General features: G+C 35.5%; 2 protein-coding genes, 1 long non-coding RNA gene and 1 pseudogene across 3 annotated transcripts; all 4 read right to left on the bottom strand.

Annotated features, from left to right (window-relative positions):
- Positions 1 to 13226: 13226 nt before the first annotated feature.
- LOC146927753 (uncharacterized) lies at positions 13227 to 13944 on the bottom strand (annotated as a pseudogene).
- Positions 13945 to 17680: 3736 nt separating this feature from the next.
- Positions 17681 to 18730, bottom strand: LOC146927752 (uncharacterized). Its single transcript, XM_085707116.1, has 2 exons — positions 18495 to 18730; positions 17681 to 18335 (listed from the first exon to the last, which is right to left on the bottom strand). Exons 1-2 carry the CDS (start codon positions 18728 to 18730, stop codon positions 17681 to 17683), a joined length of 891 nt encoding a protein of 296 aa, XP_085563242.1.
- Positions 18731 to 22291: 3561 nt separating this feature from the next.
- LOC146927751 (uncharacterized) lies at positions 22292 to 25504 on the bottom strand. The gene is made up of 2 exons (XR_015005831.1): positions 25378 to 25504; positions 22292 to 22530 (listed from the first exon to the last, which is right to left on the bottom strand). It is a non-coding gene; the product is annotated as an uncharacterized LOC146927751 (long non-coding RNA).
- Positions 25505 to 25985: 481 nt separating this feature from the next.
- LOC146927750 (glutathione S-transferase T2-like) lies at positions 25986 to 27192 on the bottom strand. Its single transcript, XM_085707115.1, has 2 exons — positions 26366 to 27192; positions 25986 to 26010 (listed from the first exon to the last, which is right to left on the bottom strand). Exons 1-2 carry the CDS (start codon positions 27190 to 27192, stop codon positions 25986 to 25988), a joined length of 852 nt encoding a protein of 283 aa, XP_085563241.1.
- Between the last annotated feature and the right edge of the window lie 725 nt (positions 27193 to 27917).

Raw genomic sequence — 27917 nt, 5'->3', positions numbered from 1 at the left:
ACCTGAATGTCCTCCTGTCAAACAGAAATTTAGAAGGTCTCGTCCAGACATGGCTCTTAAGATCAAGGCTGAGGTGCAAAAGCAAATTGATGCGGGCTTCCTCATGACAGCTGAATATCCTGAGTGGATTGCCAATATTGTACCAGTACCAAAGAAAGATGGGAAAGTTTGAATGTGTGTTGATTACAGAGATTTGAATAAAGTCAGTCCGAAAGATAACTTCCCATTGCCTCATATTGATGTGCTCGTTGACAGTACTGCTCAATCCAAAGTGTTCTCCTTTATGGATGGTTTCTCTGGCTATAACCAGATACGGATGTCACCTAAAGATAGAGAAAAGACGTCCTTCATCACTCCGTGGGGAACGTTCTGTTATAAAGTGATGCCGTTTGGCTTGCTAAATGCTGGTGCTACCTATCAAAGAGGTATGACTACTTTGTTTCATGATATGATTCACAAAGAGATTGAAGTATATGTTGATGACATGATTGTGAAATCAAGTAATGAAAAGCAACATGTCGTGTATTTGAAAAAGATGTTTAAAAGATTGAGAAAGTACAAGCTGCGGTTGAATCCTAACAAGTGCACATTTGGTGTAAGATCTGGAAAGTTGCTAGGCTTCATTGTCAGTCAAAGAGGCATTGAAGTTGACCCTGACAAAGTCCGAGCCATCAGAGAGATGCCGGCCCCTCAAACTGAAAAGCAAGTCAGGGGTTTCCTCGGACGCCTGAATTATATTTCAAGATTTATATCTCACATAACTACTACTTGCGGACCAATTTTCAAATTGCTCAGAAAGAATCAGCCTGTTGTATGGAACGATGAGTGCCAGGAAGCTTTTGATAGCATTAAAGAATACTTGTTGGAACCACCTATCCTTGTCCCGCCAGTGGAAGGAAGGCCTTTGATTATGTACCTGTCAGTGTTAGATGATTCTGTGGGTTGTGTTCTCGGTCAACAAGACGAGACTGGAAAGAAAGAACATGCTATCTATTATCTGAGCAAGAAATTCACCGACTGTGAGACTCGGTATACAATGCTTGAAAAGACTTGTTGTGCTTTAGCTTGGGCTGCCAAACGCCTGCGTCATTATATGGTGAATCATACAACTTGGTTGATATCCCGAATGGATCCAATCAAGTACATCTTTGAGAAGCCTGTTGTTACTAGAAAGATTGCACGTTGGCAAATGTTGTTGTCTGAATATGATATTGTGTACAAAGCTCAGAAAGCAATCAAAGGAAGTATCCTTGCTGAGCATCTTGCTTGTCAACCTCTTGATGATTACCAGCCGATTAAGTTTGATTTCCTTGATGAAGAGATTATGTATCTAAAAGCCAAAGACTGTGAAGAACCACTGATCAATGAAGGGCCGGATCCCAATAGCAAATGGGGATTGGTATTTGATGGTGCTGTTAACGCTTATGGTAAAGGGATTGGGGCCATTATTATAACTCCACAGGGGCACCACATTCCTTTCACTGCTCGAATAACTTTTGAATGCACGAACAACGTGGCTGAATATGAAGCATGCATCTTGGGCATTGAAGAAGCCATTGATATGAGAATCAAGCACCTTGACATCTATGGAGATTCTGCACTCGTCATTAATCAGATAAAAGGTGAATGGGCGACTCATCATGAGAAGCTGATCCCTTACCGTGACTATGCAAGACGTCTATTGACATATTTTACCAAGGTTGAGTTGCACCATATCCCTTGGGATGAAAACCAGATGGCTGATGCCCTTGCTACTCTATCTTCCATGTTTCGTGTGAATCACTGGAATGACGTGCCCGTAATCAAGGTACAACGTCTTGATAGATCCGCTCATGTGTTTACTATTGAAGATATGCCAGATCAGGCTGATGAAGATGTGAATGATGGAAAACCTTGGTATTATAATATCAAACAGTTCTTGCATAATCATGAATACCCACCTGGTGCCTCCAACAGGGATAAAAAGACCTTGAGGAGATGGGCTAGCAGATTCCTTTTGGACGGAGAAATCCTATACAAGAGGAACTATGATATGGTCTTATTGAGATGTGTTGATGAACAAGAAGCTGAGAAATTGATGCACGATGTACATGACGGCACCTTTGGGACCCATGCTACAGGTCACACTATGTCAAGAAAACTGTTAAGAGCCGGCTATTACTGGATGACCATGGAGCGTGACTGCTACAGACATGCCAAGAGATGCCACAAATGTCAAATCTATGCTGATAAGATTCATGTGCCTCCACATGCCCTCAACGTTATATCTTCCCCATGGCCTTTCTCTATGTGGGGCATTGACATGATTGGAAGAATTGAGCCAAAAGCTTCCAATGGACATCGTTTCATTCTAGTGGCGATTGACTATTTCACCAAGTGGGTTGAAGCTGCTTCCTATGCAAATGTGACCAAGCAAGTGGTAGTGAAGTTTATCAAGAATAACATCATCTGTCGATATGGTGTTCCTAACAAAATCATTACTGACAATGGTTCCAATCTGAACAATAGCATGATGCAAGCTTTATGTGAAGAATTCAAGATTGAACATCACAACTCTTCCCCTTATAGACCTCAGATGAATGGTGCAGTTGAGGCCGCTAACAAGAATATCAAGAAGATTGTTCAGAAGATGGTCACTACTTACAAAGACTGGCATGAGATGCTACCGTTTGCCTTGCATGGTTACCGTACTACAGTGCGCAGTTCAACCGGGGCAACTCCCTTTTCTCTGGTATATGGCATGGAAGCAGTTCTCCCTCTGGAAGTGGAGATTCCATCTCTTCGAGTGATTATGGAAGCAAAATTAACTGAGGCTGAATGGTGTCAAAGTCGGTATGATCAGTTGAACTTGATTGAAGAGAAACGTATGGATGCTATGGCCCATGGACAGTTGTATCAAGTGCGAATGAAGAATGCTTTTGACAAGAAAGTCCGACCTCGAGAATTCAAGGAAGGCGAACTTGTATTGAAAAGAAGGATAAGCCAGCAACCCGACCCAAGGGGCAAGTGGACACCTAACTATGAAGGTCCTTATGTTGTCAAGAAGGCTTTCTCTGGTGGTGCTTTGATCCTTACACACATGGATGGTGTTGAACTTCCGAATCCTGTAAATGCCGATATAGTCAAGAAATACTTTGTCTAAAAATATGAAAAGAACAGCGTGGTAGGTCGAAAACCCGAAAGGGCGGCCTAGGCAAAAATGCGCTTCCCGGTGAATCGAAAACCCGAAAGGGCGATCCAGGAAAAAGTTAGGGACAAAAAAAAAGAATATGAAAAAGCTCGCTGAGATTGTACGCAACTCAGGCAAGAATGAGCGTCTTAGGCAAGAAAGGGCGGTTCATGCAAAAATGAGATTGATAATAAAAGAGAAGTAACTATATCTGGCAAGTCACCATCACCCCTTGGGGCATCTGCAACTGTCAATGATCGTCTTCATCAGAAGCTTCTGTACCTGTGAATTCAAAATTTCTATGAAATGTAGCGGTCATCGTGTTCAATGTAGCACCAACCAATAAAATTACCATTTTCCAAGCTTTGTAAATCCGTGGAGTTATGCCTTTGGCTGACTCTCACTCTTCTACATCAATTTGAGCCTGTACTTTTGTTCGAAACTCTATTTTCTTTCTATTTTTTGCTATATACAAAATATTTTCTTTCTATTTGATAATGTCAACGTCTGAAACAAACATCTTTGAAAATTGAAAAACCTTTTTCTGTCTATTTTAAAAGCAAACCTGAGCAATAGGGTACATTCCAGTGAAACATGCATGAATAAATGTGTATCAATGTCCATTCCAATACATGTTACAAGCAGGTTGTTCCCCAGGATGATCTGTGGTCAATGGCAAGAATGAAAAAACAGAATGAAAATGGAAGAAAAATTTGAAAAAATCCAAATGAAAAGCTCGCTAAGTTGAAAACCCGAAAGGGCGGCTTAGGAAAAAATGAGCACCCCGCTGATTGACAACCTATGAAGGCAATTCAGGCGAAAATGGGGCAATGAAAAGAATTTATTCCCGGTGAATCGAAAACCCGAAAAGGCGGTTCAGGCAAAATTGGGATTGAAAAATGAAAAATGAAAAATGAAAGAATGAAAAGCATTGACCACAGATGCGAACATCCAATGTTTACCCAGCACTGACACGCCTAACAATGGCAACCTGTATCAAAGAATCTTCCAAGGTCCCTCTTCTACAGGTTTTGTATATGTGATATGATATATTGCCCTCAGCCATGGTTCCGATATGTCTCTCAACGAAGGTCTCTCCAAAAAGGATTCATGTGTACATGTTATAGCACGAGCCACCACGTGCCCAATCTTCCAATGTTTTGTCTGTCTCTGCGAAACTTCTCTGCCAAATTGTAAACCAATCATGCATTTCCAAGCATTCATACATGCATAATCATGCATTTTATGTGCTCATACATTTGATAATATTGTTATACCATACATACATGTTGCATTTCCAATCTCAATTTCAATTCAACTCAATCTCAGCTTCCAATTCAATTCAATTTCAACTCTCAATTCAATGCCTATGTCTATGTCTCTGTTAAACTCTCAATTCAATACCATGTCTATGTCTACTTTTGTGTCTCTGATTATTTTCAACTTTCAATGTCTCTTTCAAGTGTCAACTTTCAATTCAATTCAAGCCAATGCTAATCCACTCTCATTTGATTTTGGGCCAACGATAATGGTCATGTCTATTTTCAAATTAAGTCAATATCAGTCTACCCTCAATTTGTATCTTGTTAAATCAAACCTCCAGTGTATCTTGCTATATGTCTTGTTATTGGTCAAGTGGCTAGTTCGATCCAAAGAACGGCTTGTACCTGCTTATATGCCTGTGTCTCCGGTCAAACGACAAGTTCGATCCAAAGAACAGTTTGTACCCGGCTTATGTTTTGTTATCGGTCAAACGACAAGTTCGATCCAAAGAATAGTTTGCACCTGCCTATATGTTGTGATAGTGATCAAGCAGCAAGTTCGATCCAAAGAACAGCTTGTATCAGCCCTTTGTCTATGTCTCCAGGCCAAACAGCAAGTTCAATCCAAAGAACAGTTTGTACTTGTCTATCTGTTTGTGTTTTTGATCAAGTGACAAGTTCGATCCAAAGAACAGCTTGTATCTACCTATATGTTTATGTTTCCGGTCAAGTGACAAGTTCGATCCAAAGAACAGCTTGTACTCACCTTCTGTTTATATTACTTGGTCAAGTGGCTAGTTCGATCCAAAGAACAGCTTGTACCTACCTTTTGTCCCCTGGTTTGTCTACCCTGTCAATGTCTACCAAGATCCCCAGTGATATGACATGCTTTGTAGACTCCAGTTGTTTGTCTTGCATTCATAATCGAAATACTGCATGGCATTCATGTTGTTTGTCTTGCATTCATAATCGAAATACTGCATGGCATTCATGTTTTTGAAAATGTGAGAGCGTATTTTTATGTCCAAAAGCAGTGCAAATGTTAATATTTAAGTATCTTCGTCCCGTCAAATCAAAGACTTCGTCTCTTGACCCTCCGGACAAAGAAACTTAAATAGGGGCAGCTGTTATACCCTAATTTTGGACATAAAAATACTTGCTCAAAATATTTTTCCATCTCTGATATGTGTCTATTACTCTTGAGAGATTGCCAATTTGATATTGTTTACCTTGATATTTTACTATGTTTTAGCTGCATGTTTTATTGCCTTTGTTTTGAAAAATTTCCAATTGTAACTTTGTCTATGTTTTCTTGCATTTTAAACCATCCAAAGGGTCTTTCTTGCATTCCAAGTTATTTGAAATTGTCTCTGATCAATTGCATCTTTCTCTGCGTTTTATTTCAATGTTATTTGCAAAATTCATAAAAAGGGTATTTTAGTCATTTCTTGCATTCAAACTTATTCTAGTCCTTGAAATTTGTCTCTGAGTTTTTTTCAATTTGTTTGTATAAGTCCTTGTTTCTATTCCATGTTAAAATCCATTTCAAAGATTGCATCTGAGTCATCTTGGGCCAATTTAGTCCCTGAGGGCATTTTAGTCATTTCCAGTTTTAAAACTCTTTTTAATCCCTAAAAATTGTCTCTGAGTCTTTTTAATTTGCTTGTATAAACTCTTGCTTTAATTCCCTGTTAAAAACCATTTTTAAAATTGCATTTGAGTCATTTTGAGTCATTTTAGTCCCTAGGGGCATTTTGGTCATTTCACACAAAATTTTGACAGAGAAAGGTTACTTTGAAGTACCTCATTTATGTAGTTGGTTCATTTTAGTCCATTTTTGTGTTTTTTATTGGTTTCACTTTACGTTTTTTCCAATTTACCAATTTTATTCCAATTTTATTATTATTATTTTCATTTCAGTCCTTCAAAATTCTAAAAATTGCATTTCAGTCCTTTCTTCCATTTTTCCTTTTAAAAGTCTTTTTCAATTTACATTTTAGTCCTTTAGTCTTAAAAATTGCAGTCCAGTCCATTTTTTGTTAATTGCAGATTGGTCCCTTAACTTTCAAAAATTGCAAAAAGGTCCCAAGTCCAAAACTAGTCCAAGGCCGAGCCAAACAAGTCCAAGTCCAGGTGTCAACTTTCCATTGGATCACAAGTACACATGTCACCTATATAAAGGCCACATCACCAATTGCACAGTAATAACGCCACTCATTTTCTGCCAACTCACAAAAACACATTCCCAATTCCATTTTCCAGAAAAACGAATCAAAGCCCCAAATTCATATGAACTTCATCAAGAACACATGAACCAGAAACCCTAACCGATTCAATTCTTCATCAGATTCATCACCAATCAAACAAATTCAACATGAATTTCCAGAAAACCTAAACTGAAACCATTCCAATTCAACAAATTCTTACCAAATTCGATCAAAATCACATTGGTTCTCAGTGATTCTCTGCGAGAATCTTCATCACCGAACCTTTTTTCTTGCAATTCCAGCACGAATGCGATCACAAGAAGGAGACTGAGGAAGAGAAGAAGAGGATCGAAGTGAAAACGAAGCAGAATCACACCGGTGAAGAAAGAGAAGAAAATAACTGGTTTATTTCCAGTGAAAGCACTTACCAGAGAAGACGAAGAAGACGACGTGAAGTTTCCCAGCGTCCTGCAACTCTCTTCTCCGATCAAACTTCTGGTAAACCCTAATTTCTCAAAATCTATCTCCAGGATGTGATATGTGTTCGTTATGCTTCGTATTTCATAGATCTAGGGTTATAGAACGAAGAACAATGGAAATACGCCGTTTAACCTTCGTTTTCAGAAAAGACAAAAGAGGAGTGGACGGAATCCGTCTTTCTCACCGGAGAAGACGACGATTCCGTCATTCTTTAAAGATTACGGTGTACTTGTCATTGTTCCTCCACCTTACAGCGCCGTTAGGTTAGATCGGAGAAGAAGAAGAGAGAACGAGAGGGATATGAGAAGAAGAAAGAGAAAGATCGGTTGGAAATGAAGGGAGACCGGCTCACAAGCTTTTATAGGGAGTGAACCGGACCGGTTCACCTGAACCAGACTGGTTCACTCCCAAACCGGTCTCTTCTTCGTTTTTGGCCGTTTGATCTGCTTCTTAGTTACGTGTACGGCGTAGATCTAGTTGTTGTGTGTTCCTTCTTTGACTTATGGTGTGCTACGTGTTCCTGGCCTTTGGATCTAGGGTTTTGAGGGAGTTGGATCAATCCAACGCCTCTGAGGCGTTTGGATGATCCAGATCCATCAACAGGCTTGGGCCTGGGCCTGTTCCTGTCCTGAGTTCGTTTTTCCCTATTCTTTTGCTATATGCACACTGTTTTTGTTGTTTGCACCTCTGTTGGCTTAAAATCTTCATGAAGAATTCTAAAAAAAATTCCTATTAATTTTCTTGTATTTCTTGATAAACCTTGATATGTTGCATGTGAATTTTGATCAAAGAAATATGTGAAAATTATTTTACCTTGGTTATTGCTTTTCTTTTTAATTTTTGTTGAAAAATCTTGTTAAAAACTTGTAATAATCTTGTGATTTCTTGCCTATTGAAAATTGGTAGAAAAATGCATGGAGAATTGCTTGAGTCTTGTGTTGTTTTTTTTTGTCAAATTTTGTGGAGCTTCTTGCATATTTTGATTCCAATTCTTTTGCTCATAATAATTGTTGTTTGTTGAGTAATTTTGAGGTTTTGTTTGTTGTTCAATTTGGAATATTTGGTGCTGTTTGTGATATATGATGATTGGTTTCTTATATGGCAAGTTACTTGAATTTTAATATGTGAATTAGTGCAAAATAGACCTAAGAATATACCATAACTCTTTGGCTTGTGATTTTCTTGTAACTCTCATATTAGGGCTGACCCTAAAACTCTTTGAAAAATGTCATAATGTGAGGGTTATGGGTCTTTTGTTTGCTTGGGATTTTGGTATTTTGTTAAGTGTATTTTGTCACCTTTTCTTGCCATTTTACCATGTTGTTATGCCTTTTTCCTTTCCTATTTTTCTATCATTCTATGCCTATTATTACTAACCACTTTATTCATTGTTTCATAAGCATCCCTCATCATCTTCATCTCATTTTCCATTTCTTTTCTATTGCACTTTATTTTGGCTTTAATTCATTTTATGTGAGATTAAGTTCTCACAAGGGAAGTAGTTTGTATTTAGGCAAATGATGTAATATGGACTATGGACTCTAATGATGTACACCGACACAAGCACCGACACATGCACACACATCACATGGATACTTTAGATGTATGCTTAGGGAATGTATGCTTTAGATGTATGCTTAGGAATTACGATACTTAGAAAAATTCTCTTTTCCAAAAAACATGAACAACTTCACTCAAATAATTTTCCAAAGAAACCTTGGGATCAAAATCCCATTGAATTTTCCCTTTATTTTCTTAAACAAAAACTTTAATGAATTCTAATCATACTTAGACTTCCTTTTTGCAAAATAACTAATTCCACCTCACATTTTACCAAATCTTATGCCCTTGAGGCCTCTCTCCCTTATTCTTCAAAATTCCATTTTCAAAAATTAAAATCAACCAACAAAAACAAAAACACTTTTTGGAAGAGAGCTACATGGAGTTTGATCCCTTAAAAGGGTATGTAGGAAAGAAGTCAAAACTTCTCCAAGTCCAATAAAACAAAAAATCCAAACACTTTCTTCTCCCTCCAATTCTTGACTTAGTAAACTCTTAGGTGTAAATATCATTTTTTTTAAATAGCATTTAAAAATAAAGCGCGCGCGTAGAAAGTAAAGATGGTTCCTATAGGATACTATAGTCGTTATGGGTGCCTAACACCTTCCCGTAGTGAAAACAACTCCCGGACCTCGATTCTCAAGGGTTTTTCTTACTTTTCTCTTCCCAAGAAAAAATGAGATATCGAAGGTTAAAAAGGTTCAAACTTAATCAATGTTTGACACCCGAAAAACCAAGATAAAACAAACGGTAACAGAAAGAAAAGAGAAGAGCAGAAGAAAATAAAAGAATTCTAATCACTAAGAAAAAGCTAATCAAATTAGTTAACTCCCCGACAACGGCGCCAAAAACTTGATGGGACAAACCGCAAGTGCACGGTCTATCGTAGTAGTAATAAAAGAGAGTATCGTTCCGACAGGGAGTTGTTCAATTTAATTAAATTTTAGAGAATGATTAGAAGAGAAGAAAGATTATAAAGTAGAGGGTTTCAGTTGGTTGAAAATAAATACAATAATAAAAAGAGAGCCTTGGGATTATTGGTTCATCGTAATGACGAATCCTTCACAAACAAACCCTTAAACTTATAATTTTACGTTAGTCCTAATTTCTAAAGACAAGTTTCTCTTTAGCGTATCAAAGCTTCTCTTGAAGTCAATGAGTGTGCTCCTCCAACAACCACACCTATTCTCATGGGTGATTGCCTTTGGAATCCTTGAAGCTCGAAACTTTATAAGTCTCAAAGTTTGCTAGACTATTCTCATGTTTCGCAATCCTTGTCTAAATTCACTTGTTCGAATATCAAAGCTCCGCGTTCACTTTATGAATTGATATTTGAGATGATGAATTAACAATTATCAAACCCTCCGTGTTCGCTTCCACAGTTTGATAATGGTTAATTCATGTTAAAACGGTGAATTTAGATTAGAAATTAGGGTTACATAGAATTAAGGTTTAAGGCTTGGTTTGATTTAGATTACGTCATTAGACTTATCCAACAATCCCAAGACAAAGAAGTCTACTCACTCATGCTCATCGTAGACATAGAGAATAAGAGAGAAAGCATAAAATAAATAAAAAGAAAGCAAAGAAACAAAAAGGAGAACTTTATTGAGAAAGACAATTGTCACTTATTGAATTCCCAGAAATAAAGATGATTGTTTGTGATGGGAGGCTACTCTATTTATAGTTTACATTTGACTTAAAATCTAAGCAACTACATGGGCTTTTCGGTAAAACTAAAACAGAGTAGCTTAAGTCCTAAGCAAAAGCAACAAAAGGGTGTTCTGGGGGGTGGCACGGCCGTGCCACATGTTGGCACGGGCCGTGTCAAGCTTCTGACTTGGGGGTATTATATTTTTGTTCCCGAATCTTCGTATTTTTGCTCCAAATCAGCTCCAGACTCCTTTCTTTTGCTCCAAGACTTAATCCATCAAATATTTATTCCTGAAATATAAATATATGCAATTGAAGTAAAATAGCTCAAAAAGGAAACAATATTAAAATAAAATCAAATCAAATCTAATTAAAACGAAACGAAATATTATACTAAAACTAGCTAATTATTGACTCATCATATATGAGTAGGTGCTTGTTGGTATATCTGGGGAAAGAAATTAACCGGTTAGGAGAAGCACAAAATCTATGAAGTCTTTCTTTTATATTTATATTATATGTTTGGTTATTAGCCCAAGTGAACTTAGAACCATAATACCATAAGTCAGTTAATTCACAGTCATTAAGGATCTCATTAAACAGATTAGTATGATTATAATCAATATTATTCCCTCCTAATTTTTTAGTACTATTAAGAAGAAGATTAAAGTCCCCAAAAATTAACCATTTGGAGGATGTTCTATTTTGATAAAGGTCCTTAATAGCTGCACAAGTTAGGTGTTTAAGGGAATAGAATGGATAACCATAGATACCTGCAGCATACCAAGAAACATTCAAATTACTAGCACTAATATACATGTCAATTAGCATTTTATTACTTTGAACAATATCAACATTAAAAACATCATTCCAAAGAAGGGCCAGACCTCTAGCCCTATGGCCATTACAAAAAATTACAGTCAATCATGAACAACTTAGAAATAGGGCCGCAAACTAAACTAAACTTAGCTTTGGTATCAGAATCTTTATGCCTTGTTTCCATAAGAAAAACCACATCAGGACAATGATTTTTAAGGAGCTTTTTCAGAGCTCTCACTGCAGAAGCGTTCCCAAGCCCTCTGCAGTTCCAGGATAAGCACTTCATTATTGCTGGATGGCCTTGTGCTCAAGGCCTGCCATTTTATTAACCTGATTCAAAATCTCCCTAGTTGCTGCTTCCAAAACTTGAGTGGTGACTAGCTTCCTTTTCAGAATTTTATTTTATGTTGAATTGGAGGGTTGGTGTGAGTGCAGGATCACTAGTTCTCCCTCATTCGTCTGAGGGCCCAACTGAACTGTAGTTGCATAAGGACAGAGAGTGTGTGTTGGATTGCTGCTGAGAGTTTTTTGAAAATCCTTGCCCAGTTGTCTGACTGCCTTGCTTCTTGAGGCTCATGGCAACCATTTTCTCCAATAGACCTTTTGGTATGGGGCTGAATTGGCCACACTGATGGATTTCATAGGGTTACTACTAAAAGCTTTCTCCTTCCTTTCAATAATTCTTCTCCCATAGTTCCTTGATCTCAGCCAAGCTCCCCTAGGATTAGTGCCACCCTCTATAGGAATAGGAGAATTTATGCAATTTTCTGAATTGTGCCAAATTAATAATCAATTAAATAATCAATTAAATAAATAATTATTAAAAAACGATACAGAATATCTAGGATTTTTTGTTATGCAGGCTAAACAGACTACCCACGGCCCATACGGGCTAGCCCAATTGGGTACTGGGTTTTTTAGGACCGGGCTAAAAAGCCCTGTAAAAATTTGGGCTCAATATTTAATGCCCAAACCCTAAAATTAATCAGGCTTGACGGGCCGACCCATACAGATTAGCCTGTTTTGACAGCTCTACTTGAGATGCTAGCTCAATGGTAAGAGTTTAGCCTTATAAGCTTAAGCTACAAGGTTTAAATTCCCTTGAGGTTGATTGTAAAATGACCATTAGTTTCATTTTAATTAATGATAATTCCTCCTTTCCCAATACATCTTTTTTTTTTTTTTAAAATGGAGCATAAATAGAGATATATGCTTAAAGAAAAATTTAAAGTGACAAAACCTGTTAAATTGTGTGAAGCTCTATAATATTTTTTTTAATAACTTTTATTAGCCAATGTAGCATTATAAAATTTTTGTTGTATTTCTTAAATTATTTTTTTCGCTTTTATTCCCTGAATATTTAAAATATTCACTTTTTGTTCATCAATAACTATTTTTTAAGTGGTGGGTTTGCAAATCCATTTGTTTTTTAAGCAAAGTTTTATTGCATATTCAAGGAGGATTTGGGTGATAGTTGGGTGATGAAAGATGCATGTCATAATAAACGCCATGTCAAGTTCGACAATTCTGGTAAAAAAACCTTTGTTGACTACTGGAAGGGATCGACTGAGGCAGTTTTACAGCTTGATCGTAGACCATGTTGTTACGTTCAGTTACTGTGGTAATACCAAATTCAGTATTAATTTTTTCTAAACACTAGTGCAACCATTCAATTTTTCCTTGTTCCACTGTCTTAGCAGTAAACATGAGTGAATTGGGACAAGTAACCCCCCTTCTTCCTTATTGTGTCCTTTTGCTACAGTGATGCCACTCAACAACAAGATACGAAACAGTTTACAGTAACCAATCATCTCGTTAACCCCCTTTTTCAATTGATGAAACAAGCTAAATGCAATTGTTGAAAGAATGGCTTCGATTGATGAATTGGGATTGGAGCGCAAAACAAAAAAAAAAAGAGATAAAAGGGAATTGCAACAATTGCACGTGCCTCACTTAAGTTAACCAGGCTCTGATACCATGTTAGGAAACATACATCCATGGGTATAGAGAGAAAAGCTTGAAAAACTATTGTATTGATGATAGTTGAAATGATACAAGAATGGAAGATGAGTACAAATGAGTCAACCATGTGACTTATATAGTCACTAAACTAGTGTCCTAACTAACTATATCATTATTCTTAATAGAAACCTTGAGGACATCCACAAGAAAAAGCTTGAATTTTCCGGTGCGAGGAACACGTGCTATAGTACATTGATGGTTAATTTCTATACATTTCACAGAACTAGGAAAAGGATGAATTCTAAGCCAACACTTGAGGATGGGGTTGACAACAAAAGTTTCTCTACTATCATTCGAAAGGAGCAATATGCCATCACACGTACTGATTATATTCCCCATTCCTTGAGGTGTTCCCAAATCAGTCCTTTCAAATTGGCCATTCACGTCATCTATAAATTCCAAGAAATAAGAACTACTTTGTGTTGTGTGATTTTCAACGTTAAAGACCAGGTTTAGAACGTGCACGGCTTTCGCACATTTCAACAAAAAGGGAGCTGGCAATAGTAGCAGCCCAAGCTTTACAAACATACCTTGCAGAGTTAATCAGGCAGTTAAGAGGAACCAACCTAAGGATATCAAACATCAAGTGTTCAGGAATCAACAAGGTTGAAATCACTTCACAATTCTTGGAATCGGAATCAGAGCAATTTCCCTTCTTCGTGGATTCAATTATCTGACTTCTATGTCTAGCCATTGTTAATTATGCTTAAATCACTGATGATGACGAAATGGGGCTGCAAGAAGCTCACCCGCTGCCGCCGTCCCGGCAACAGTACGCCGTCCCAATTCTGCCCGGCGTAAAGCAACACAGACTTATACGTAACAACGGATCCTGCGCTATATATATATATATATATATATATATATATATATATATATATATATATATATATATATATATATATATATATATAACCAAGAATAGAAGTGACTGCAGTATTGTAGGAAGTAACTAACAACAAATACAACATGAATAAACAACATCAAATACAATAAATATCCTTTTCAAAAAAAAAATCAAATACAATAAATATTTTTTTTTGAAGCAAATACAAACTGATACTTAAAATAAGGACAAATTATAACACCGTAATTGTTCATGATTTCTAGGCGAATTAGGGGGGAAAATATTGTTAATATCACATACATTAAAACCTTATATATTTAATAACTTTATGCCATGTATGGTGGTTGATACCCTAATTCAGAGATGAACTATATGACGTCATCAGTAAGGCAACAATATACACATATGTCGAAATCATAATACTCATTAAAAGTTGCAACTCAGACATCTTTTTTCAATGGTGGGTAGTGTACATGTTTTTCAATGTTCATGGGATACCGCGGAGAACTACAAACATAGTGGCCATGCCCTAACCTTTCATTGCTTGTCTCCTTATTAGTCATTCTGCAAGTTTGAAGGCACCTCTCATTCCACAAGTCGTACAACCAAGAAGTCCCTTCCTTCAAAAAAAAAAAAAAAAAACCAAGAAGTCCCAATCACGTGTTTGGAAAACTCTTGAGCATATGTTCATTATCGCAAGAACATATTTTTCTTGATAATGACCTTCTTCAAATGCCTTTATTAGACAGTGTGTTGCAATTTTAAATCCGGGTTTAAGGTGACAAAGATTCAATATATCGACCCTAAAACTGAATTCAGGGTTTCGACTCATTTGTAAACGGTTGAATAAATAATCACTTCCTTCTTCATCAAAATGTTTCCAAGGGAGTAGAGAAATTTTATCTAAGGAACAGATACCTTTTCGTTGTTACAAGCATTTCACAAACTTTTATAAGTGACCATCAGATTGTAGAGATCTTTGAAATAGTTGGCAGCGACCATTGTTGTTGTGATGAGGAGAATGTCCCATGGAAGAAGTTTAAGCATCCCTTCAATTGTATGACGATTATTTCATGTTGATGGAATAGTCTGGTAATTTTGGGGTCGGAAAGAAGGCAATTTTTTTATAACACTTTGGGTATATAGTATAATAGTAATGGGAAGGTGCTGAAAGGTTGCAACCATTCAAAAGGGAATACCACGGTTTATAATGACAATGTCTCAATTAATGGTTATTTGAACGAAAGAGATGTGGACTGATAACGGAGAATCATATAATATTTTGAGGTCACTTATAGGAGTAGTCCATGATTTGAGGAACATATTGTATTGTTTTCATTCGAGTCCGTGTAATTAACTTTTATCCTATATCATGCAACTTCATAGGTGTTTTAAGTCTTTTTAGAGGTCATGTAATTAACTTTCATTCGAGTCATTGTAATTAACTTTTATCTTATATCATGCAACTCCATAGTAGTCCATGATTCTTAAAATGTTTTTGAAGACAATACCAGTTGGAGAAAATCCATCCCAAGTTCCAATATATTTAAAGACGAAAGAACACTTGAAAAAGGGATGAAAACTTCCAAATTCGCACTGGAGCCACTGGCCCATGCACCCTTGCACATGAGGAAGCATTGGATACCACCCCATGCGCTCCGCCCATGAGTTTGGGCAGAAAGTGTTGTTTGCCTGTTTTCCAAGCTGATTTGGTAGAGAAAAAAAATCCTAGTATTCTTCTCTTAACCCACAAGTAAAGATGCACTATAAATAGAGACCCTTGCACACTCTTTTATTCATTCAGAAAGTTAGCGATACAGGGCAATGGTCATGCAAGAGTGAAATATTCACATAGAACCATATCACTCAAAAGGCCCAAAGTCATACAAACTAAGGATTTAGATGAGGAACTAGGTGATAACAGATGCATATGACCTAGCTAGGGATGAAGGAACTTTTGAAGAAAACCAGACTTTAAAGCAAGAGATAAGGCAATGCTTCTAAATCCTAATAGTTTATATCCTCCATCGCAATCTAAGAATAAAGAATGGTCCAAAACATTGACGGTGCAATACATTGAAAATGGTGGACATATCGAGATTTGGGATGATATCATGTGGTTCATTGAAGTTCAAAAATTTGAACTTCGATTGATGGAAGAAAATGATGAGGTTAAGTCGAGAAAAGATCAAGCGACTCTTACAAAATAAAGGTATTTCAAGGTTTTGCTGAATGGATCAAATTTCGTGAAGAGATATAAGAGAAGTATGGATGGACAAATTCTGAATATGATTGGACATCGGAAGACAAAGAACCTAAGGAGAAAAGGTCCAAAAGCTCAACTTAGACAAATTTATCAAGCTCACGACGCTAAACACACGCTGAATGAAAGGCAACCTATAAGCTATCTTTGAGCAAAATATATTTCCACTTTCTACTATATTTCTTTCATATGTGTGTTCCATGTGGATTGCTATTTTTCCTCTTTAGGCTTTCACATATGTGTGTTCCATGTGGATTGCTATTTTTCCTCTTTAGGTTGTTCTCTATGGACTATCATTATATATACACATGAGACACTTGTTTTGATACCTTGAGCCTTTTTCAAGCTACCCGGAATTATTATTGTCCTATCATTTGTGAAACTAGTTTGAGCCTCCAAGCAATATTTCTTTCTTTGTTACTTATGTGACTTGAATCATGTCACAAGTTTTGAACCCTATAATGATACATCTTTTTGATTTCTTTCGCAGTTAGATAGATTAGTGAAATACTTATCAAGGTTGCTCTTTAAAACTAGCAACATCTTAAGTTTGGGGTTATCAAGGGCTTGTTTGAAATTTCTGGGAATACTAAATTTGAGAGTGAGGTATGTGAATTACGATCACAAAATGTTTACGAAAATAATCATTTTGCATGTGTATAGAGATATATATACACCCTTTAGTGACCATTATAAGCAAAAACTCAGTTTAGTTTATAAAAGTGACGGGTACAAATGGAAAAAAAAGAAAGAAAGAAAAAATCATTTCTTTCAAAGAATTTTTGGATGCAAACGTATAAGAAAAGACAATTACTTTATGTTTGCTCATGTTTAGTAATTTTTTTTTTTTGGGTACAATGCTCATGTTTAGTAACTTAAATCCCAAATTGGAGTCCTCATTTTTAATTTTTTTTTTTTTTGGGAGAGCAGAGAAGGCTGCGCTGCACTGCACAGCTCGTTATTTTTTGTGGGTCAAGTTCCCTCCTTAGACCATGTCCAATGGCAAAAAATATTCAATAACCTTCAACACCCACTTTTTCAATTCCCAACACTCCACATCATTTTCTCTCTCTTAATTCAACACCCATTCAATTTTTACCACTCCAATAGTTTTCATTCAACACCCTACCCCACCACTTTTTATTTCTTATTCTTATTTAATTTTTGTTTTTATAATTGCATAAAATTATAATTATCGATTATAATTAAATTAAAATAATACAAATAATTTTTTTAAAAAAACAATATTTTTTTAAATAATTTATTTTTATTTTCTTAACTTAAAATGCAATACAACAAACTAAGCACGCGACACACGATTAGCTTAAAATGCAAGACAACAAACAAGCACACAACACACACGTAATTTATTTAGTACGATACAAATGATCTTCAAACTCAAAACATTCCAAACTTTGTCCATATGTGCTTCACTAGATCTGCCTGAAATGCGTGGTGAACATTTGGATCACGCAACTCGGATCTAGCACGCACATGATTTGCAAAAGTGGGTAACACCTCGGTCGAGTATGGTTGCGGTGTACTAGATCCACTTCCCTCAGATTGCTCAAAATCGCTCCAACGTTGAGCATATGTATCTCGTTCATCCTCAACAATCATATTGTGTAATATGATGCATGACCTCATGATGATACCCAAATCGGCTATGTCCCACAAGCGAGCTGGTTCACGGATGATTTTAAATCGAGCTTGAAGCACTCCAAAAGCACGTTCGATGTCCTTCCTACAGCTCTCCTGTTGTTTTGCAAATAACTTATCGGGTTCACTTTGAGGAAGTCTAATTGATTTGACGAAAGTTGGATAAGAAGGGTAGATACCATCAGCTAGATAGTATGTCATATTATAGGGACGTTGATTCACGAAGAAATTCACCCTTGGAGTCTTTCCCTGTTCCACATCATCAAACACTGGTGACCGGTCTAGAACGTTTATATCGTTCAACGTTCCCGGACATCCAAAAAAGGCATGCCAGATCCATAGATCATGAGATGCAACTGCTTCAAGAATAACTGTGGTGGTTCCCTTATCCCCCCTGGTAAATTGACCTTCCCATGCTTTAGGACAATTTTTCCACTCCCAGTGCATACAGTCAATACTCCCGATCATCCCTGGGAACCCCCGCATTTCACTAACATGTAGTATTTTTTGCAGGTCATCTTCGGTTGGTGCTCTCAAGTACACTTGCTCATACAGTCGTATGATTCCTTTGCAGAATCTAAGTAAGCACTCTAATGCTGTACTACTTCCTATTTTGATGTATTCATCGACCGCATCTGCTGCCACACCATATGCTAACATTCGCATTGCTGTGGTACATTTTGCTAATGGTGATATACCTTCTTTGTTGGTGGCATCAACTCGCTGGGTGAAGTAGTTATCACTACTTGAAAGGTCTCCAACGATTCGAAGGAAAACGTGTTTTTGCATCCGGAACTGTAACACCCCGTTTTCCCAACGTAAAAATTTCTTAAATAAAATCAGAGTTTTTCATCATAAAACGGAATGTCACATTTCTTAAAAAACGTAAATGGAATAATAATTTATCCTTCAAAAATATAACAACATAATCTTTAAAACTTCGCAGCGGAATAGTTTGACAACTTAAATAATCTTTGGCACAAGGGCCTCAATATAAATTTTCATAAAACTTAGTTCAACATCAATTCTTGAAAGATTCATAAAGTAATACGTAAGGAACAGAAAGTAAAGACATAATCCCATCCCGTTACATATCAGAGCACCTAAGACACACTTGTGAGGAGTCCACTCACGACCGCAACTAATCCTGGTTACCTGCAAGTTACCCATACGAAGAGCAACATTTCCAAGCAGAGGGGTGAGATTTCTCAAACAATAATATTAAACATATAAATCATATAAAGTACATTCAACAACTTAAACATCTTATAATTCATTAATCATATCTAACAACTTAAACTTCCTTAACTAGTATCATTAATCTTCCTACATTAGTCATAAACTATCATAACACTAATCATAAACATCTTCATATATCATCAATTACTAATCTTAAACATCATTATATAACATCAAATAATAGTCACCAACAATCATCACATAGCATCAATATCAATCATAAGCATCAACATGTAATTCACATAAGTATCATTATCAAAACATAGCATTACCGAAAATAACTTCATAATCAAATTCGTAATCAATCCCATATATCCACATAATTATAAACATCAACTTATAGCATCCTAAGTACAAACACAACGTTATCATGTATCGTCATAAATATATTCATAAAACATCACATATCATCATATCATAATTCACGTAACATCTTATCATAAATCATATAACATCATAATCAATCATCAACATAAACATCATAATCATTCATCTTCATTCATCATAGCACTTCATTAATAACTTATCAACGTGACGTCTTGACATCTAAACAACTCGACAACTCGACAACTTCACATCTTAAATCATCTTAAAACTTCTTGATATGCAAATGCATGTGGTACCAATCAACAACATAAATGAGCGTAATTAGGCTCTTCAACATGTGAGCATAAAGCTGCCGGGCTTAAAGCCCCCAACGTAGTTTGAGCACAAAGGCTGCCGGGCCTAAAGCCCCCAACTTTAATGAGCACAAGGCTGTCGGGCCTCAAGCCCCCAACTTTAATGAGCACAAAGGCTGCCGGGCCTAAAGCCCCCAACTTTAATGAGCACAAGGCTGCCGGGCCTCAAGCCCCCAACTTTAATGAGTATGCAATGAACTCAATCTTCCTACAACTTGACAACTTAAACAACATCATGAACATCTATGACATCCTAACATCTTGACATCTTGACAACATAACATCTTAACAACTTGATGACTTCATAACGACTCGACGACTTAACAACTCTTATCATCTTAACGTCTTAACATCTTAATATCTAAGCATCTTGACAACATATGGATCACATAAATAATTCATGTCATATCATAATATAACAATATCAAATGATAATAAACAACATCTTAAAACATCATATTCATCAATCATAAACAACTTCATATAACATCGTATTTAAACATCGACAATAATTCACTAAGTATCTTTGTAAAAACATAATAAATTATCCACAACATATTTTCATGTCAAACCAAAGCTACTGGAAAGATATCACAAATATCAACAACTTTCATGTTTACAACAAAGATCAATTCAAAACAGAAACATATGAACAAAACGCAAAAACATGAAACAGAGAATGCTGTCACCGTACAATTTTGCTAAGACCTCCCTGTAGTATTTTCATCATAACTCACAGACCAAACATCATTTTCACGTCAAACCAAAGCCACAAGAAAGCTAACAAAATTATCTAAAACTTTCATGTTTACGCCTAAGACCAATTCTGTACCGATCAATACCAGTTTTTATTTTAAATTCGGAAAAGTTGTGCTGAAAGTCCATAAAAATTCACTGTGACCTACGTGCAGTAATTTGACCATAACTGAAGTTCTATAAATCCTATTGATGTGAGACCAACGGCATTAGAAAGCTAACATCCATACCTACAACTTTCGTGTTTACACCTAAGACCAATTCCCCACCGATAAATACAGGTTTTAATATCAAAATTCGGGCAGAATGCAGATTTTCTCCAAGTTTCACCTAATCTCATGGTTATAACCTCAAAACTACTTCCAATAATCATCCTATGGATTATCTAAGGTCTGTACATAATTTCTACATCAATTCAACAAGTTTTCATCATCTAATCATCAAATCTCTCTCAAAACCCTAATTCTCAAATTCTCACAAACTCTCCCCAACTTGTTAGATGTAATCTAATGATTTAACAACTTAATATTAATGCAAGATAGTCTCACCCTCACCTTAGATTAATTCCTGAATCAGCAGCAGCGTTCTTCTTTCCTAAGATATTCTCCTCTTCTCTTGACTTTTCTCTTCTCTTCTCTTCTTTCTTGTTCTTCTCTTTTCCAAAAAGCGGTTTAAGGTAAACTCTTTCCAACCTAAGCTTCTCTATTTATAATACTAAAATATTCTTCCCAAATCTATTTAGGCCCAACAGCTTATTCTTCTTTCTATTCCAACCCTCAAATCCACTCACACTAATAATCCTCATATTCTAATAAATAATATTTCTCTACTAAATATAGTCTTCCACTAAATATATAATAATACACCATATAACAATAATAGCATATTTCATCAAAATATATATGTATATATATGTATATAATATGTATATAATATTTTAACACCAAATAACAAATATACCTCTTCATTGAATAATAAATATATTTCTACACCAGATAACATATATATTTTCACACAAAATAACAAATATATTTCTACACTAAATAACATATATATTTCTACACAAAATAACAAATATATTTCTACACCAAATAATATATATATTTCTACACAAAATAACAAATATATCTCTTCATCAAATAACAAATATATTTCTACACAAAATAACCCCACAACTTAATATTTATTTTATTTTCGAATCTTATTTTATTAAACAATAAAATAAGTCACAACGTCTCATAAATTTCTCTAAAATCATATAAATCACATAAATCTTATAAATCACACTAATCATATAAATATATTCTAAAACTCATTTAAAATAATTAAATAAAAAGGAGGGCGTTACAACTCTCCCCAACTTAAAGGAATTTCGTCCTCGAAATTCAAGCACAATAGAAAATAAGTTTAGTCATTACTTCATCAAACAAAACACAAAAACAACATCAAGTTGGTCAGTTAAACATAAAAACATAACTACTAACTAGAAAACATGACGACACGACACAACGACTCATCTACTTGGCCGGACGGACCAACCTGCTCTGATACCAATTGTAACACCCCGTTTTCCCAACGTAAAAATTTCTTAAATAAAATCAGAGTTTTTCATCATAAAACGGAATGTCACATTTCTTAAAAAACGTAAATGGAATAATAATTTATCCTTCAAAAATATAACAACATAATCTTTAAAACTTCGCAGCGGAATAGTTTGACAACTTAAATAATCTTTGGCACAAGGGCCTCAATATAAATTTTCATAAAACTTAGTTCAACATCAATTCTTGAAAGATTCATAAAGTAATACGTAAGGAACAGAAAGTAAAGACATAATCCCATCCCGTTACGTATCAGAGCACCTAAGACACACTTGTGAGGAGTCCACTCACGACCGCAACTAATCCTGGTTACCTGCAAGTTACCCATACGAAGAGCAACATTTCCAAGCAGAGGGGTGAGATTTCTCAAACAATAATATTAAACATATAAATCATATAAAGTACATTCAACAACTTAAACATCTTATAATTCATTAATCATATCTAACAACTTAAACTTCCTTAACTAGTATCATTAATCTTCCTACATTAGTCATAAACTATCATAACACTAATCATAAACATCTTCATATATCATCAATTACTAATCTTAAACATCATTATATAACATCAAATAATAGTCACCAACAATCATCACATAGCATCAATATCAATCATAAGCATCAACATGTAATTCACATAAGTATCATTATCAAAACATAGCATTACCGAAAATAACTTCATAATCAAATTCGTAATCAATCCCATATATCCACATAATTATAAACATCAACTTATAGCATCCTAAGTACAAACACAACGTTATCATGTATCGTCATAAATATATTCATAAAACATCACATATCATCATATCATAATTCACGTAACATCTTATCATAAATCATATAACATCATAATCAATCATCAACATAAACATCATAATCATTCATCTTCATTCATCATAGCACTTCATTAATAACTTATCAACGTGACGTCTTGACATCTAAACAACTCGACAACTCGACAACTTCACATCTTAAATCATCTTAAAACTTCTTGATATGCAAATGCATGTGGTACCAATCAACAACATAAATGAGCGTAATTAGGCTCTTCAACATGTGAGCATAAAGCTGCCGGGCTTAAAGCCCCCAACGTAGTTTGAGCACAAAGGCTGCCGGGCCTAAAGCCCCCAACTTTAATGAGCACAAGGCTGTCGGGCCTCAAGCCCCCAACTTTAATGAGCACAAAGGCTGCCGGGCCTAAAGCCCCCAACTTTAATGAGCACAAGGCTGCCGGGCCTCAAGCCCCCAACTTTAATGAGTATGCAATGAACTCAATCTTCCTACAACTTGACAACTTAAACAACATCATGAACATCTATGACATCCTAACATCTTGACATCTTGACAACATAACATCTTAACAACTTGATGACTTCATAACGACTCGACGACTTAACAACTCTTATCATCTTAACGTCTTAACATCTTAATATCTAAGCATCTTGACAACATATGGATCACATAAATAATTCATGTCATATCATAATATAACAATATCAAATGATAATAAACAACATCTTAAAACATCATATTCATCAATCATAAACAACTTCATATAACATCGTATTTAAACATCGACAATAATTCACTAAGTATCTTTGTAAAAACATAATAAATTATCCACAACATATTTTCATGTCAAACCAAAGCTACTGGAAAGATATCACAAATATCAACAACTTTCATGTTTACAACAAAGATCAATTCAAAACAGAAACATATGAACAAAACGCAAAAACATGAAACAGAGAATGCTGTCACCGTACAATTTTGCTAAGACCTCCCTGTAGTATTTTCATCATAACTCACAGACCAAACATCATTTTCACGTCAAACCAAAGCCACAAGAAAGCTAACAAAATTATCTAAAACTTTCATGTTTACGCCTAAGACCAATTCTGTACCGATCAATACCAGTTTTTATTTTAAATTCGGAAAAGTTGTGCTGAAAGTCCATAAAAATTCACTGTGACCTACGTGCAGTAATTTGACCATAACTGAAGTTCTATAAATCCTATTGATGTGAGACCAACGGCATTAGAAAGCTAACATCCATACCTACAACTTTCGTGTTTACACCTAAGACCAATTCCCCACCGATAAATACAGGTTTTAATATCAAAATTCGGGCAGAATGCAGATTTTCTCCAAGTTTCACCTAATCTCATGGTTATAACCTCAAAACTACTTCCAATAATCATCCTATGGATTATCTAAGGTCTGTACATAATTTCTACATCAATTCAACAAGTTTTCATCATCTAATCATCAAATCTCTCTCAAAACCCTAATTCTCAAATTCTCACAAACTCTCCCCAACTTGTTAGATGTAATCTAATGATTTAACAACTTAATATTAATGCAAGATAGTCTCACCCTCACCTTAGATTAATTCCTGAATCAGCAGCAGCGTTCTTCTTTCCTAAGATATTCTCCTCTTCTCTTGACTTTTCTCTTCTCTTCTCTTCTTTCTTGTTCTTCTCTTTTCCAAAAAGCGGTTTAAGGTAAACTCTTTCCAACCTAAGCTTCTCTATTTATAATACTAAAATATTCTTCCCAAATCTATTTAGGCCCAACAGCTTATTCTTCTTTCTATTCCAACCCTCAAATCCACTCACACTAATAATCCTCATATTCTAATAAATAATATTTCTCTACTAAATATAGTCTTCCACTAAATATATAATAATACACCATATAACAATAATAGCATATTTCATCAAAATATATATGTATATAATATTTTAACACCAAATAACAAATATACCTCTTCATTGAATAATAAATATATTTCTACACCAGATAACATATATATTTTCACACAAAATAACAAATATATTTCTACACTAAATAACATATATATTTCTACACAAAATAACAAATATATTTCTACACCAAATAATATATATATTTCTACACAAAATAACAAATATATCTCTTCATCAAAGAACAAATATATTTCTACACAAAATAACCCCACAACTTAATATTTATTTTATTTTCGAATCTTATTTTATTAAACAATAAAATAAGTCACAACGTCTCATAAATTTCTCTAAAATCATATAAATCACATAAATCTTATAAATCACACTAATCATATAAATATATTCTAAAACTCATTTAAAATAATTAAATAAAAAGGAGGGCGTTACAGGAACCGACGACGAAACATTGCATCGTCATATGTAGGCTCATTGGCAAAGTAGTCGTCAATGAGTCTTTGGTTAGCTGCTGCATGATCTCTATTTAAATATTTTTTTTTACGAGATCCACTACCTGATCCACTACCTTCCTCTAGTTTTTTTCGACGCTGAATAAATCGGTTGACCATATACGTGTCTTCAGCATCACGTTTTTCGAAGTAGGCTTTCATATCAAAACCAAAAGGATCCATTGATAGTGTTTGGAAGTAGATATTGGAAGTAGATATTGGAATGCAATTTGAGAAAGGAAATAGTTTAAACAATATTCAAGTTGGAAGTAGATATGAATGTTATTCAAGTCCCTATATATATAAGCAAATAGGTGAAGCACGGGGAGTGAAGCAATACCATGTGTTGTGGCATAGTAAAGCAATACCATGGGCTATGGCATAGTAAAGCAATACCATGTGTTGTGGCATAGTAAAGCAATACCATGGGCTGTGGCATAGTAAAGTATGCATAATTAAGTTTGTGAATGCATAATACCATGGGCTAGTAAAGTAAAGCAATACCATGGGTTGTAGCAATACCATCACGATATATATTGGAATGCATAATTAAAGCAATGCCATGGATGTAACACTGACAAAATAGTGAAAAAAGTTTGTGAAATAAAAGCAATACCATGGGCTAGTGAGGAATACCATGGGCTGTGAAATTAAAGTTTGTGAAAAAAGTCACGGGACAAATATTATGCATAATTATTTAAAGCAACATTGAGGACTAGACAACACTGACAATTATTTAAAGCAACATTGAGGACTACACAACACTGACAATTATTTAAAGTAAACATTGGGGACTAGACAACACTGACAATTTTGACCGAATACAAACAAATATTAGTGAATTAATTTCCAAACAGCTCACGCTCCAAGTTTTCCACCATTTTTTTTTCCTGTCATCGAGATGCTCTTGGGAAGTTAACTTTATGTACATGTCCATTTTCTTCAATTTGTTTTTCTCTTGTTGCACTGCGGTGTACTTTTCCATTTTTTCGGTGTACTCTTTAAAGTGTTCCATCTCTTGCACCTTCATTTCTTTGAATTGAACCCACTCCTGTTCCACCTCCTCGAAGCCAGCGTCCTTGCTTTTCTTTTTTCCTTTTCCTTTTTTTTTAGCTGCCTCCCTACCCATTGGACGAGCACTAGATCCTACAGAGTCATCGTGAGATCTCTTAGATCCACTACTTCCTGAGCCAACACTTCCTCCCACTTGACTGCCATAACGAGGTTGATCACGGAGAGCACGCCATTCTTCCTTTAAAGTAAATTGAACATTCTTCCCACCTGCATATATTTCTTGGGCTTTTGCCAAAACATCATCTTCCGACCAACCGCTTGCTTGCTGACGCTTAGCGGTATCATAAGCACCAACCCATTTATTTATTAATTTGCTCATATAATTAAAACGGTTTCGGCATGCAATGACATCGCGTGGAGAATCGAATGAGCAATGATCATTACAATACTCAGCAATTTTACCCCAATATGATTCACTTGTCTGGTTTCTCCCGACAACACTGCATGTTCCATATTTTATCCACCCACTAATTAACACCAAATTTTGTTCAGTGTTCCATGCTGGTTGCTGGTTTTTCTTGCTCTTAGGAGTTGTATCCTCTGGAGTGACTTCATTAGCTATTGTCATTCCATCACGATTTATTTGTGATGAAAATTCAGGATATTCACCAACACTCTGAAAACTTTCATTCATCATTGGCATATAACCGTTAAATGGGGGTGTTTGAGATGAATATCCCATCATAGATCTAGAATATGGATGAAAGTTGTTTGGAACAGAGGATGGGTGATTGAAATTTGAGGCATAACCAAAATTAGGCATGTTTTGAGGATTTTGGTTGGGAAATTGATTTGGGTTTTGAGGATGTTGGTTGGGAAATTGATTTGGGTGTTGATAATTGTTGGGATTTTGGTAGCTAAATGGGTAATTAGAAGAATTTTGGGTGTTGAATTGATTGTTGTTGGGATCCATTTCACTAATCAAAGACTAAAATTTCAAAAGAAAGGCTAATAATAAGATTAAGAGAGTGAAAAACTTGATTTTTTTTCTGTGTCCAAATCAAATGATCCAAGTCTCTATTTATAGAGAAAAAAAAATTACGAATTTTGGTAAAAAAAATAAAAAAAATAAAAAAATTATTTGCAATGAAATAATTGAGTCCAAATTATTAAGAAGATAAAAATCCAGGCAGCCAACCATGTTGCACCACGTGTCACTGTTTTTATCCAAACAATCTTCTCTCTCCGCGTTCATTAGCTACTCACGCGCCCTGTCGGGCCGTGTAGTACACGCGCTCGCCTGGTGCAATAAAACGCTGCCACGTGGCCTGGCCGGTGCAGATTAAACAAGGTTGAATGCTTTCATCACTTCCCTCCTCCATCTCATCTTCAATACCCTCTTCTCCAATCATTCAACAAGTCTAAACACCCATTCAATACCCCCATTGGACTTGGTCTTAGAATATG

This window comes from Medicago sativa, chromosome 4, assembly GCF_051527215.1.
Source record: "Medicago sativa cultivar Bolivia chromosome 4, Bolivia_mono, whole genome shotgun sequence".
NCBI lineage: Eukaryota > Viridiplantae > Streptophyta > Magnoliopsida > Fabales > Fabaceae > Medicago > Medicago sativa.
Note: the sequence above shows the minus strand (reverse complement) of the source record. Positions and strands in the feature narration are given on the sequence as shown.